This window comes from Liolophura sinensis, chromosome 10 (genome assembly GCF_032854445.1).
Source record: "Liolophura sinensis isolate JHLJ2023 chromosome 10, CUHK_Ljap_v2, whole genome shotgun sequence".
Taxonomy (NCBI): domain Eukaryota; kingdom Metazoa; phylum Mollusca; class Polyplacophora; order Chitonida; family Chitonidae; genus Liolophura; species Liolophura sinensis.
This window is the reverse complement of record NC_088304.1, coordinates 28,493,011-28,507,640: the sequence shown is the minus strand read 5'-3', so window position 1 is coordinate 28,507,640 and position 14,630 is coordinate 28,493,011. Positions and strand designations below refer to the sequence as shown.

Sequence of the window (14,630 nt, the reverse complement as noted above, 5' to 3'; positions counted from 1 at the left end):
TTTTAACACTGAACTAAATAGTGAAGCTCTGACCGCTGGCGCTGGAAAAAGTCGGACGTGTATGACTTACATGTAATTAAGCGGAGACTAACGTGTGTGGGCGAAAAATATGCATAAAACCAGCCTCATAATTATCTACTGATTTTAAATAATAAATGTGAACAGTAGTTCTTTAAATATTGAGTTTTCACCAAGTCTTCCACCCCACCAGCTGGAAACTCTGCTCAAATCGTCTACAGCTATGTGGTAAACAGTTGTAGTGTGCACTCGAGAAACCCAAATGGACCGAGAAGAATCTAGTGCCGTGTTCACATACACGAAAATAAGTCTTGTGTAAGCATTGTACACAAGTAAGCAAATACGAACAAAACACTCGTTACCACGTAATGCCGCCTGATGTAAAGGTGTCATCCCATTCTGTTATGTATGATATAAATGACCGAAATCAGTACACAGCAAATTATTAAAAGGCTCCTGCTAGCCTCGTAGAAGTCATACCTCACAGTGGAGTAAAACTAAATGAATAATTAATGCCACAATGGCAATGTTTCAGCCATATTATGTCGAGAACAAGAGGCGGTGGTTGGTTTTGACATGATGGTGACATCAAAAATAAAGCAAACATGTTTAAGAGCAGACAAGAAAACTCAAGACAGTTGAAACTGGAAAACCACGAGGTTTTTAAAATAGTTTTCCACAAACTGTTTATCCATATATCTTTCTATCCATATGTATATTAATAATAATAATTAGTAAAACTTATATTTTATGTATTATACAACATTTTAGAAGCAACGCCAAGTACCTCACACCAATTTCCGAATGTCGCCTCTAACCTGATGCAGCTGTGTGCTATTACTATACTCGAATGGGAGAGCATCGTTTGGGAGAGCTAATGAAGAGGGCAGCCGAGGCTGCTGGACTGAAAGGCCGGAAAACTGATCACTCGGTCCATACAACCGCCAAAACCCTTGTAAAATCTGGAGTCGCTCTACATAAAGTTATGCAGGTCACCGGACACAAATCCCTTGCTAGCATCCAGGAGTATGATTCTAAATTAGATCACGTAGAGCAGAAGCAAATATCGAGTTCACTTCAGGGCAATCGCGCCTTCAGTCAACTATCTCCCGCGCTTCCACTCCCTGGCCGGTCAGATCAATTTCACAGTGATAGTTGCCAGCTATCACAATGTCGTCGCAGCTCTACTTTTACTCTCTATGGTGTACCTCTTTAATCATATGAAATGAAAACAGCACACAAACTATAACACATTGCTAAAAGAAAGAAATCAAAAATTGAAAAAAGACAGTGAGTAATGGTTGACAGAACAGAACATAAATTGTGTTAAAACATTCAGTAGCCCAGAACCACGTACCTGATCCTGTAGGTTTATATCATCGCTCTTCTCTACCAGTTGACGTAGAAGATCCACGTTACCACATGATGCTGAGCAGTGTAAAGCTGTTTGTCCTTCCTATGTAAGCACAACCAGGAATCAGTAAAACTGTACTTACAAAGGCAGACATGAATAGACCCTAAAAAGTGAACTTGTTTCACTTCTCCAGAACCTGAATGATGTTTACATTATAGTTATGTGTCCAGTACACACAAGCATCGAGGCAAAGTGCCTGTCGTTGCGCTTTGCCAAAACCTTAAACAGATATATGCTGATTTTTATAATAATACATATTCAGAAAGTCTTGCCACACAGCAGTTGGAAACTCTGTGTTATGTGTGAAAGTCGAACACGTACATAATGGCAGAAGTCAAATCCTTTTATCGTGAGTTCTATATTTTGACGATGTCAATGCCCAAGATTAGAAAGATTTGGCCTTTTAGGTGTTCCAGGTTAAAGAATGTCTTCCACTTGCAGTTTTTGCATTTCCAAGTTTTAATCACATAACTTCCGAGTGGTAGTTTGAGTTGCCCAATGAGCAGCGGAAATCATAAGCTCAGAGATTTTCCAAATAAAAATGCGCTTAAGTGTTTAACTTTGGAAATTAGCATTTCACAGCTTAGCATCTTTGGGCTGCCCAAAATTTCAGGGAAAAAGCCTTCTCTCCACACACTCAAAAGTGCAACAGACCGAGTATGCGAATTTATTCATTCTTCCATGAGTTTGATAAATCCAATTGGAATATAACTATTAGAGGAAAGCCGTTGAATATTTGCCAGTATACACAATCTTCCAATTGGCATGCTCAGGGAAATATGTAAAGGACTGCACATGTACCCAAACTGTGCATTGGGTTACTGTTCAGTGGAGTTCGTCTCGACTAATAATTGTTTTAGCCCACATGATGAGATCCTGTTTCACTATATCCAAACGACAAAAGTGAAATACGGCGATTGAACAACTTTGAGCTGTACACTGTCGAGGGCAAATTCGGCTGTTTCGGTTCAGATATAATCCTTCTTTCTTTTGCTGGAAAACCCACGCCTTCCCCAGGGCCAAATCGTTAGTAATCTTTAAAGAGAGGTTAACTCCAGGGTTCTTCCACGACGTGTTTTTACAAATGTATGCAGAGCAGCAAACCATTTCGTGGAGAATTTCGACGTGCTTGTTGTCATTCTTGTACCTTTTTAAACACCGTACTAAATGGTGAAGCTCTGTCAGCTGGCGCTGGAAAAAGTCGGACGTGTAAGACTTACATGTAATTCAGCGGAAACTAACGTGTGCTGGCGGAAAATATGCATAAAACCAGCCTCATAATTACCTACTGATTTTAGGTGCCGTATTACTCTGATTAATGCACCCTTTTCAATATTTTTACACTCAATTTAACAACATATATAGGGGTATATATCTAATTATGAAAAAAATAATCAACTTGAACAGTAGTTCTTCAATAATGAGTTTCCAGAAAGTCTTGCACCACACCAGCTGGAAACTCTGTTCAGATCGTCTAAAGATATGTGGTAAACAGTGGTGGTATGCACTCGAGAAACCCAAATGGGCCGAGAAGAATCTAGTGCCGTGTTCATGTACACGAAAATAAGTCTTGTGTAAGCATTGCTAAAACATCGAAGATAACCACTTACTGTATTCTGTACGTTGACGTTGGCACCCTGCTCCAGCAAAATACGAACAAAACACTCGTTACCATTGACTCCCGCCTCATGTAAAGGTGTATTCCCATTCTGTTGTGTATGATATAAATGACCGAAATCAGTACACAGCAAATTATTGAAAGGCTCCTGCTAGCCTGGTAGAGGTCATACCTCACTCTGAAGTAAAACTGAATGAATGATTTCGGCTTAATGCCACATTGGCAGTTTTTCCGCCATATTATGTCGAGAACAAGAGGCGGTGATTAATTTCGAGATGATAATGAAAACATCAAAAATAAAACAAACATGTTTGAAAGCAGACAAGAAAAATCAAGACAATTAACACTCGAAAACCACGATTTTTTTAAAAATAGTTTTTCACATATTGTATATCCATATATCTTTCCATCCATATGTATATTAATAATAATAATCAGTAAAACTCATATTTTATACTACAGGCCAATGGCCCTCAAGAATTTTATTACAGCATCACCTGCAATGCTGTCAGACAAATTACATGTAGAGTTGACTGTGTGTAGTCTTTGCCGAACATAGCAGCGCATCCAGCACACCGTAGGACAGTGGCCCTAACCACAATAAAATTGTGAGTTAAATGAGAATGTCCAATAGGACACCTTGCTAAAACTATGTAGTCTCTCCGAGACATATCACGTGTATCCGAATTATACCCAGTGACCGGGTGAATAGTGTTCACTTTATTACGCACTTGTATCTGATAAGGAGTATAGCGCTGATCTCGGTAGAGAAGATTGAAGAAGATGGAAGACGAAGAGAAGAGACTTGCCGTTGTAAGACAGCCGCAGATACACAGTCCACATCCTTTATTCCATCAGTATATACAAATTTAAAATCCGGGTAATTAACCTCAATATCAACAAAATGCTACCTAATTGTTAAATGATTTGTATTGAATTTATTATGCTTACGTAGATGAAATATTAACTTGGGTTAATATTTCAAGTAATTCCTGCAAAAACTAGTGTGTCAAGGTTATTCCTTCAAACGCCTTCACTCCAAGTTTCTCCAACAATCTATGGTGATCTGTTTTATGACTGTGTCTAATTCTGCTTAGGCTCTGGCTAGGGGACGTATCTCTGTTTTATTGAATTTGCCCGCCGCTTTGGATACATGAAGAGTTGCAATGAAAGCCCAATTAAGATGCATTTTTATTACCGACAACTTATATTCAAGCATGGTACACGGTTTGAACACTGATTTCACTCAGTCAACTAGAACATACCTTGTGTCTTTGCTACATCGCTGAGAACTGTTGACTGCTTCTGTTTGTATGATTTCGTCCTATTTTCGTATTTTATATACTTTCTTTGTTTCTTGGTACTTTGTGTTCAACGTCGTGTCGTGAATTGGCCTTGCGATTATTGATCCGTAAGGTCCTTATTGGTTGACTGATGGTTTATGAATGTCTGTTTCGACACACAGATTTGTACATTTAGCTTTAAGTATTTTTATATGGGATTTTAACGACGCTCGATGTTATTCATATTTTTAGCACCGTCCCACATGAGAAAATCATCAACATAGAAAAAACCGACTGTGCCAAATGTCAAAGTTTTGTCTACGCTATTTAATTTAATGTTAATGAGTGTTGGTGAAAGTATACTGCTGTGGGGTACACCCATTTCCTGCTAATAAGAGTTAGAAAGACTGCACACCACACCTAACTTTAATTCACGGTCAGATAAAAATTCAGAGATAAATAATGGTATGCGCCTGTTAGACCCATATCTGAAAGATCTTTTAAGGTTCCACATGTTCACGTAGATAAAATATTAATTTGGGTTGTGGAAGAAGTAAAGAAGGAGACTCAGCATTACAAGTTATTGCTGCAAAAAAAGTGTGTCAAGTTTATTCCATCAAACGCCTTCATTCTAGTTTCTTAAGTTTTACAGTGAGTATAATTCTTTTGCAAGTAGATGTGGACAGAGCGTCCAGAATCTCTGACGCACTGCTTCATGACTGTGTCTCATTCCGCTTAGCCCGCGGTTAGGTGCCGTATCTTCATTATGTTGAATTTGTTCACCGCTTTGGATATATGAAGTATTTTGAGGGTTTTTGACGTGGAACATGTAAAACCGGTCTCAACTGCACATTTGTCGATCATATAAAGACAAAGCTGCAGCTGACGCTTGATGTTGTACATGTTTTTAGCACGATAGCACATAAACATACAAACAACACATTGTGCCAGATGCCAACGGTTTGGCCTAAGCTATTCATGTTAATGCTAATCAGTGCTGGTGAGAGTATACTGCCCTGGGGTACACCCATTTCCTGCTCATGAGAGTTAGAAAGAGTGGGCCCCACCCGTACCTTTAATTCATATAAAAATGTAGATATACATAATGGTAAGCGGACTGTAAGACCCAGATCTGATAGGCGTTTTAAGGCTCCATAATTCCCAGCCGTGTCGTAGATCTTTTCAAGGCCGAAAAATAGTGAGAACATATGTTCATTATTAATAAAGGCGTCACAAATAAATGTTCCAAATCCAGCATACGATGTAAACGACACGACCGGCCAGGTCGAAACTACTGGAATAAACAACCACCCAACTGAACGTGGTCTGATTCCTTTTTGCAGTGCTTTAATGTAACTGTATGTTACATGGGATGACAAAACAGCATTGTGACAATGTCTAGACCACCCCATCTAAAAAATTCCATTTAACACCACTGCTTTTTTTTTTTTACTTTATTGTGCTTAAGCCATGATGTTAAGGGACGGGTGAATTGCTAGTATTTATGCAGTTACATGAACAGTTACAATAAAACTCTGACTGAGGTAAATGACAAGAGAACGTATTTCATCGATTATGTCTGACCAGTTGCCAGCTATCACATTGTCGTCGTGGCACTGCTTTTACTCTCTATGGTGTACGTCTTTAATTATATGAAATGAAAACAGCACACAAACTATAACACATTGCTAAAAGAAAGAAATCAAAAATTGAAAAAAGACAGTGAGTAATGGTTGACAGAACAGAACATAAATTGTGTTAAAACATTCAGTAGCCCAGAACCACGTACCTGATCCTGTAGGTTTATATCATCGCTCTTCTTTACCAGTTGACGTAGAAGATCCACGTTACCACATGATGCTGAGCAGTGTAAAGCTGTTTGTCCTTCCTATGTAAGCACAACCAGGAATCAGTAAAACTGTACATACAAAGGCAGACATGAACAGACCCTAAAAACTGAACTTGTTTCACTTCTCCAGAACGTGAATGATGTTTACATTATAGTTATGTGTCCAGTACACACAAGCATCGAGGAAAAGCGCCTGTCGTTGCGCTCTGCCACAACCTTAAACAGATATATGCTGATTTTTATAATAATACCTATTCAGAAAGTCTTGCCGCACAGCAGTTGGAAACTCTGTGTTATGTGTGAAAGTCGAACACGTACATAATGGCAGAAGTCAAATCCTTTTATCGTGAGTTCTATATTTTGACGATGTCAATGCCCAAGATTGGAAAGATTTGGCCTTTTAGGTGTTCCAGGTTAAAGAATGTCTTCCACTTGCAGTTTGGAGCATTTCCAAGTTTTAATCACATAACTTCCGAGTGGTAGTTTGAGTTGCCCAATGAGCAGCGGAAATCATAAGCTCAAAGATTTCCCAAATAAAAATGCGCTTAAGTGTTTAACTTTGGAAATTAGCATTTCACAGCTCAGCATCTTTGAGCTGCCCAAAATTTTAGGGAAAAAGCCTTCTCTCCACACACTCAAAAGTGCAACAGACCGAGTATGCGAATTTATTCATTCTTCCATGAGTTTGATAAATCCAATTGGAATGAAACTATTAGAGGAAAGCCGTTGAATATTTGCCAGTATACACAACCTTCCAATTGGTATGCTCAGGGAAATATGTAAAGGACTGCACATGTACCCAAACTGTGCATTGGGTTACTGTTCAGTGGAGTTCGTCTCGACTAATATTTGTTTTAGCCCACATGATGAGATCCTGTTTCACTATATCCAAACGACAAAAGTGAAATACGGCGATTGAACAACTTTGAGCTGTACACTGTCGAGAGCAAATTCGGCTGTTTAGGTTCAGATATAATCCTTCTTTCTTTTGCTGGAAAACCCACGCCTTCCCCAGGGCCAAATCGTTAGTAATCTTTAAAGAAAGGTTAACTCCAGGGCTCTTCCACGACGTGTTTTTACAAATGTATGCAGAGCAGCAAACCATTTCGTGGAGAATTTCGACGTGCTTGTTGTCATTCTTGTACCTTTTTAAACACCGTACTAAATGGTGAAGCTCTGACAGCTGGCGCTGGTGAAAGTCGGACGTGTAAGACTTACATGTAATTCAACTGAAACTAACGTGTGCTGGCGGAAAATATGCATAAAACCAGCCTCATAATTATCTAGTGAGTTAGGTGCCATATTACCCGGAATATTTCACCCTTTTTCAATATTGTTACACTCAATTTAACAACATATATAGGGGTATATATCTAATTATGAAAAAAATAATCAACGTGAACAGTAGTTCTTCAATAATGAGTTTCCAGCAAGCCTTGCACCACACCAGCTGGAAACTCTGTTCAGATCGTCTACAGATATGTGGTAAACAGTGGTGGTATGCACTCGAGAAACCCAAATGGGCCGAGAAGAATCTAGTGCCGTCTTTATGTACACGAAATTAAGTCTTGTGTAAGCATTGCTAAAACATCGAAGATAACCACTTACTGTATTCTGTACGTTGACGTTGGCACCCTGCTCCAGCAAAATACCAACAAAACACTCGTTAACAATGATTCCCGCCTCATGTAAAGGTGTATTCCCATCCTGTTGTGTATGATATAAATGACCGAAATCAGTACACAGCAAATTATTGAAAGGCTTCTGCAAGCCTCGTAGAGATCATACCTCACTGTGAAGTAAAATTGAATGAATGATTTCGGCTTAATGCCAAAATTGCAATTTTTCCGCCATATTATGTCGAAAACAAGAGGTGTTGATTAGTTTCGAGATGATAATGAAAACATCAAAAATAAAACAAACATGTTTGAAAGCAGACAAGAAAAATCAAGACAGTTAAAACTCAAAAACCACGAGATTTTTAAAATGGTTTTTCACATATTGTATATCCATACATCTTTCCATCCATATGTATATTATTAATAATGAGTACACCTAATATTTTATGCTACAGGACAATGGCCCTCAAGAATTTTATCACAGCATCACCTGCAATGCTGTCAGACAAATTACATGTAGAGTTGACTGTGTGTAGTCTTTGCCGAACATAGCAGCGCATCCAGCACAACGTAGGACAGTGGCCCTAACCACAATAAAATTGTGAGTTAAATGAGAATGTCCAATAGGACACCTTGCTAAAACTATGTAGTCTCTCCGAGACATATCACGTGTATTCGAATTATAACCAGTGACAGGGTGAATAGTGTTCACTTTATTACGCACTTGTATCTGATAAGGAGTATAGCGCTGATCTCGGTAGAGAAGATTGAAGAAGATGGAAAACGAAGAGAAGAGACTTGCCGTTGTAAGACAGCCGCAGATGCACAGTCCACATCATTTGATCCATCAGTATATACAAATTTAAAATCCGGGTAATTAACCTCAATATCAACAAAATGCTACTTAATTGTTAAATGATTTGTATTGAATTTATTATGCTTACGTAGATGAAATATTAACTTGGGTTAATATTTCAAGTAATTCCTGCAACAACTAGTGTGTCAAGGTTATTCCTTCAAACGCCTTCACTCCAAGTTTCTCCAACAATCTCTGGTGATCTGTTTTATGACTGTGTCTAATTCTGCTTAGGCTCTGGCTAGGGGACGTATCTCTGTTTTATTGAATTTGCCCGCCGCTTTGGATACATGAAGAGTTGCAATGAAAGCCCAATTAAGATGCATTTCTATTACCGACAACTTATATTCAAGCATGGTACACGGTTTGTTTGAATACTGATTTCACTCAGTCAACCAGAATATACCTTGTGTATTTCCTACATCGCTGAGAACTGTTGACTGCTTCTGTTTGTATGATTTCGTCCTATTTTCGTACTTTACATACTTTCTTTGTTTCTTGGTACTTTGTCTTCAACGTCGTGTCGTAAATTGGCCTTGCGATTATTGATCCGTAAGGTCTTTATTGGTTGACTGATGGTTTATGAATGTCTGTTTCGACACATAGATTTGTACATTTAGCTTTAAGTATTTTTATATGGGATTTTAACGACGATCGATGTTATTTATATCTTTAGCACCGTCGCACATGAGAAAATCATCAACATTGAAAAAACCGACTGTACCAGATGTCAAAGTTTTGTCTACGCTATTTAATTTAATGTTAATCAGTGTTGGTGATAGTATACTGCTGTGGGGTACACCCATTTCCTGCTAATAAGAGTTAGAAAGACTGCACACCACACCTAACTTTAATTCACGGTCAGATAAAAATTCAGAGATAAATAATGGTATGCGCCTGTTAGACCCATATCTGAAAGATCTTTTAAGGTTCCACATGTTCACGTAGATAAAATATTAATTTGGGTTGTGGAAGAAGTAAAGAAGGAGACTCAGCATTACAAGTTATTGCTGCAAAAAAATGTGTCAAGGTTATTCCATCAAACGCCTTCATTCTATTTTCTTAAGTTTTACAGTGAGTATAATTTTTTTTGCAAGTAGATGTGGACAGAGCGTCCAGAATCTCTGGCGCACTGCTTTATGACTGTGTCTCATTCCGCTTAGCCCGCGGTTAGGTGCCGTATCTTCATTATATTGAATTTGTTCACCGCTTTGGATATATGAAGTATTTTGAGGGTTTTTGACGTGGAACATGTAAAACCGGTCTCAACTGCACATTTGTCGATCTTATAAAGACAAAGCTGCAGCTGACGCTTGATGTTGTACATGTTTTTAGCACGATAGCACATAAACATACAAACAACACATTGTGCCAGATGCCAACGGTTTGGCCTAAGCTATTCATGTTAATGCTAATCAGTGCTGGTGAAAGTATACTGCCCTGGGGTACACCCATTTCCTGATCATGAGAGTTAGAAAGAGTGGGCCCCACCCGTACCTTTAATTCATATAAAAATGTAGATATACATAATGGTAAGCGGACTGTAAGACCCAGATCTGATAGGTGTTTTAAGGCTCCATTATTCCCAGCCGTGTCGTAGATCTTTTCAAGGTCGAAAAATAGTGAGAACATATGTTCATTATTAATAAAGGCGTCACAAATAAATGTTCCAAATCCAGCATACGATGTAAACGACACGACCCTCCAGGTCGAAACTACTGGAATAAACAACCACACAACTGAACGGCTGCATACACCAAGATTAGCTGGTGGACTAAGGCTACCCGTGGTCTGATTCCTTTTTGCAGTGCTTTAATGTAACTGTATGTTACATGGGATGACGAAACAGCATTGTGACAATTTCTAGACCACCCCATCTAATAAATTCCATTTAACACCACTGCTTTTTTTTTTTTTACTTTATTCTGTTTAAGCCATGATGTAAAGGGACGGGTGAATTGCTAGTATTTATGCAGTTACATGAACAGTTACAATAAAACTCTGACTGTGGTAAATGACAAGAGAACGTATTTCATCGATTATGTCTGACCAGTTGCCAGCTATCACATTGTCGTCGTGGCACTGCTTTTACTCTCTATGGTGTACGTCTTTAATTATATTAAATGAAAACAGCACACAAACTATAACACATTACTAAAAGAAAGGAATCAAAAATTGGAAAAAAGACAGTGAGTAATGGTTAACAGAACAGAACATGAATTGTATTAAAACATTCAGTAGCCCAGAACCACGTACCTGATCCTGTAGGTTTATATCATCGCTCTTCTTTACCAGTTGACGCAGAAGATTCTCGCTACGACATGATGCTGACCGGTGTAAAGCTGTTTGTCTTTTCTGTGTAAACACAACCAGGAATCAGTAAAACTGTACTTACAAAGGCAGACATGAACAGACCCTAAAAACTGAACTTGTTTCACTTCTCCAGAACCTGAATGATGTTTACATTATAGTTATGTGTACAGTACACACAAGCATCGAGGCAAAGCGCCTGTCGTTGCGCTCTGCCACAACCTTAAACAGATATATGCTGATTTTTATAATAATACCTATTCAGAAAGTCTTGCCGCACAGCAGTTGGAAACTCTGTGTTATGTGTGAAAGTCGAACACGTACATAATGGCAGAAGTCAAATCCTTTTATCGTGAGTTCTATATTTTGACGATGTCAATGCCCAAGATTGGAAAGATTTGGCCTTTTAGGTGTTCCAGGTTAAAGAATGTCTTTCACTTGCAGTTTGGAGCATTTCCAAGTTTTAATCACATAACTTCCGAGTGGTAGTTTGAGTTGCCCATTGAGCAGCGGAAATTATAAGCTCAGAGATTTCCCAAATAAAAATGGGCTCAAGTGTTTAACTTTGGAAATTAGCATTTCACAGCTCAGCATCTTTGGGCTGCCCAAAATTTCAGGAGAAAAAGCCTTCTCTCCACACACTCAAAAGTGCAACAGACCGAGTATGCGAATTTATTCATTCTTCCATAAGTTTGGTAAATCCAATTGGAATATAACTATTAGAGGAAAGCCGTTGAATAATTTGCCAGTATACACAACCTTCCAATTGGTATGCTCAGGGAAATATGTAAAGAACTGCACATGTACCCAAACTGTGCATTGGGTTACTGTTCAGTGGAGTTCGTCTCGACTAATAATTGTTTTAGCCCACATGATGAGATCCTGTTTCACTATATCCAAACGACAAAAGTGAAATACGGCGATTGAACAACTTTGAGCTGTACACTGTCGAGAGCAAATTCGGCTGTTTCGGTTTAGATATAATCCTTCTTTCTTTTGCTGCAAAACTCAAAATCTGCAAATCGTTAGTAATCTTTAAAGAAACATTAACTCCAGGGTTCTTCCACGACGTGTTTTTACAAATGTATGCAGAGCAGCAAACCATTTCGTGGAGAATTTCGACGTGCTTGTTGTCATTCTTGTACCTTTTTAAACACCGTACTAAATGGTGAAGCTCTGTCAGCTGGCGCTGGAAAAAGTCGGACGTGTATGACTTACATGTAATTCAACTGAAACTAACGTGTGCTGGCGGAAAATATGCATAAAACCAGCCTCGTAATTACCTACTAATTTTAGGTGCTGTATTACTCTGATTAATGCACCCTTTTTCAATATTGTTACACTCAATTTAACAACATATATAGGGGTATATATCTAATTATGAAAAAAATAATCAACGTGAACAGTAGTTCTTCAATAATGAGTTTCCAGCAAGCCTTGCACCACACCAGCTGGAAACTCTGTTCAGATCGTCTACAGATATGTTGTAAATAGTGGTAGTTTGCACTCGAGAAACCCAAATGGGCCGAGAAGAATCTAGTGCCGTGTTCACATACACGAAAATAAGTCTCGTGTAAGCATTGCTAAAACATCGAAGACAACCACTTACTGCATTCTGTACGTTGACGCTGGCACCCTGCTCCAGCAAAATACGGATAGAACACTCGTTACGATAGAATCCCGCAATATGTAACGGTGTATTCCCATCCTGTTGTGTATGATATAAATGACCGAAATCAGTACACATCAAATTATTAAAAGGCTCCTGTTAGCCTCGTAGAAGTCAAACCTCATAGAGGAGTAAATCTGAATGATTGATTTCCGCTTAATGCCACATTGGCAATGTTTCAGCCACATTGTGGCGAGAACAAGAGTCCGTGATTGGTTTCGACATGATGGTGAAAACATCAAAAATAAAACAAACATGTTTGAAAGCAGACAAGAAAAATCAAGACAGGTAACACTCGAAAACCACGATTTTTTTTAAAAAGTTTTTCACATATTGTACTTCCATATATCTTTCCATCCATATGTATATTAATAATAATAATCAGTAAAATTCATATTTTATGATATAGGCCAATGGCCCTCAAGAATTTTATCATAGCATCACCTGCAATGCTGTCAGACAAATTACATGTAGAGTTGACTGTGTGTAGTCTTTGCCGAAAGTAGCAGCGCATCCAGCACAACGTAGGACAGTGGCCCTAACCACAATAAAATTGTGAGTTAAATGAGGATGTCCAATAGGACACCTCGCTAAAACTATGTAGTCTCTCCGAGACATATCACGTGTATCCGAATTATAACCAGTGACAGGGTGAATAGTGTTCACTTTATTACGCACTTGTATCTGATAAGGAGTATAGCGCTGATCTCGGTAGAGAAGATTGAAGAAGATGGAAGACGAAGAGAAGAGACTTGCCGTTGTAAGACAGCCGCAGATGCACAGTCCACATTCTTTATTCCATCAGTATATACAAATTTAAAATCCGGGTAATTAACCTCAATATCAACAAAATGCTACTTAATTGTTAAATGATTTGTATTGAATTTATTATGCTTACGTAGATGAAATATTACCTTGGATTAATATTTCAAGTAATTCCTGCAAAAACTAGTGTGTCAAGGTTATTCCTTCAAACGCCTTCACTCCAAGTTTCTCCAACAATCTCTGGTGATCTGTTTTATGACTGTGTCTAATTCTGCTTAGGCTCTGGCTAGGGGACGTATCTCTGTTTTATTGAATTTGCCCGCCGCTTTGGATACATGAAGAGTTGCAATGAAAGCCCAATTAAGATGCATTTCTATTACCGACAACTTATATTCAAGCATGGTACACGGTTTGAATACTGATTTCACTCAGTCAACTAGAACATACCTTGTGTCTTTCCTACATCGCTGAGAACTGTTGACTGCTTCTGTTTGTATGATTTCGTCCTATTTTTGTATTTTGTATACTTTCTTTGTTTCTTGGTACTTTGTGTTCAACGTCGTGTCGTGAATTGGCCTTGCGATAATTGATCCGTAAGGTCCTTGGTTGACTGATGGTTTATGAATGTCTGTTTCGACACATAGATTTGTACATTTAGCTTTAAGTATTTTTATATGGGATTTTAACGACGATCGATGTTATTTATATCTTTAGCACCGTCGCACATGAGAAAATCATCAACATAGAAAAAACCGACTGTACCAGATGTCAAAGTTTTGTCTACGCTATTTAATTTAATGTTAATCAGTGTTGGTGATAGTATACTGCTGTGGGGTACACCCATTTCCTGCTAATAAGAGTTAGAAAGACTGCACACCACACCTAACTTAATTTCACGGTCAGATAAAAATTCAGAGATAAATAATGGCATACGCCTGTTAGACCCATATCTGAAAGATCTTTTAAGGTTCCACATGTTTACGTAGATAAAATATTAATTTGGGTTGTGGAAGAAGTAAAGAAGGAGACTCAGCATTACAAGTTATTGCTGCAAAAAAATGTGTCAAGGTTATTCCATCAAACGCCTTCATTCTATTTTCTTAAGTTTTGCAGTGAGTATAATTCTTTTGCAAGTAGATGTGGACAGAGCGTCCAGAATCTCTGGCGCACTGCTTTATGACTGTGTCTCATTCCGCTTAGCCCGCGGTTAGGTGCCGTATCTTCATTAT

The 14,630-nt window shown here is 38.4% G+C and overlaps 1 protein-coding gene across 1 annotated transcript in view; it reads right to left on the bottom strand.

Moving 5' to 3' along the window:
* Positions 1 to 5,930: 5,930 nt before the first annotated feature.
* The window catches only part of LOC135477073 (ankyrin repeat, PH and SEC7 domain containing protein secG-like), a 41,203-nt gene continuing 32,503 nt past the window's right edge, over positions 5,931 to 14,630 (bottom strand). Inside the window, exons 12-16 of the mRNA XM_064757227.1 lie at positions 12,577 to 12,675; positions 10,914 to 11,012; positions 7,791 to 7,889; positions 6,123 to 6,221; positions 5,931 to 5,975 (exon numbers count right to left, since the gene is read on the bottom strand). Coding sequence (XP_064613297.1) covers positions 5,931 to 5,975; positions 6,123 to 6,221; positions 7,791 to 7,889; positions 10,914 to 11,012; positions 12,577 to 12,675 — 441 coding nt within the window. The remainder of the gene's footprint in view (positions 5,976 to 6,122; positions 6,222 to 7,790; positions 7,890 to 10,913; positions 11,013 to 12,576; positions 12,676 to 14,630) is intronic.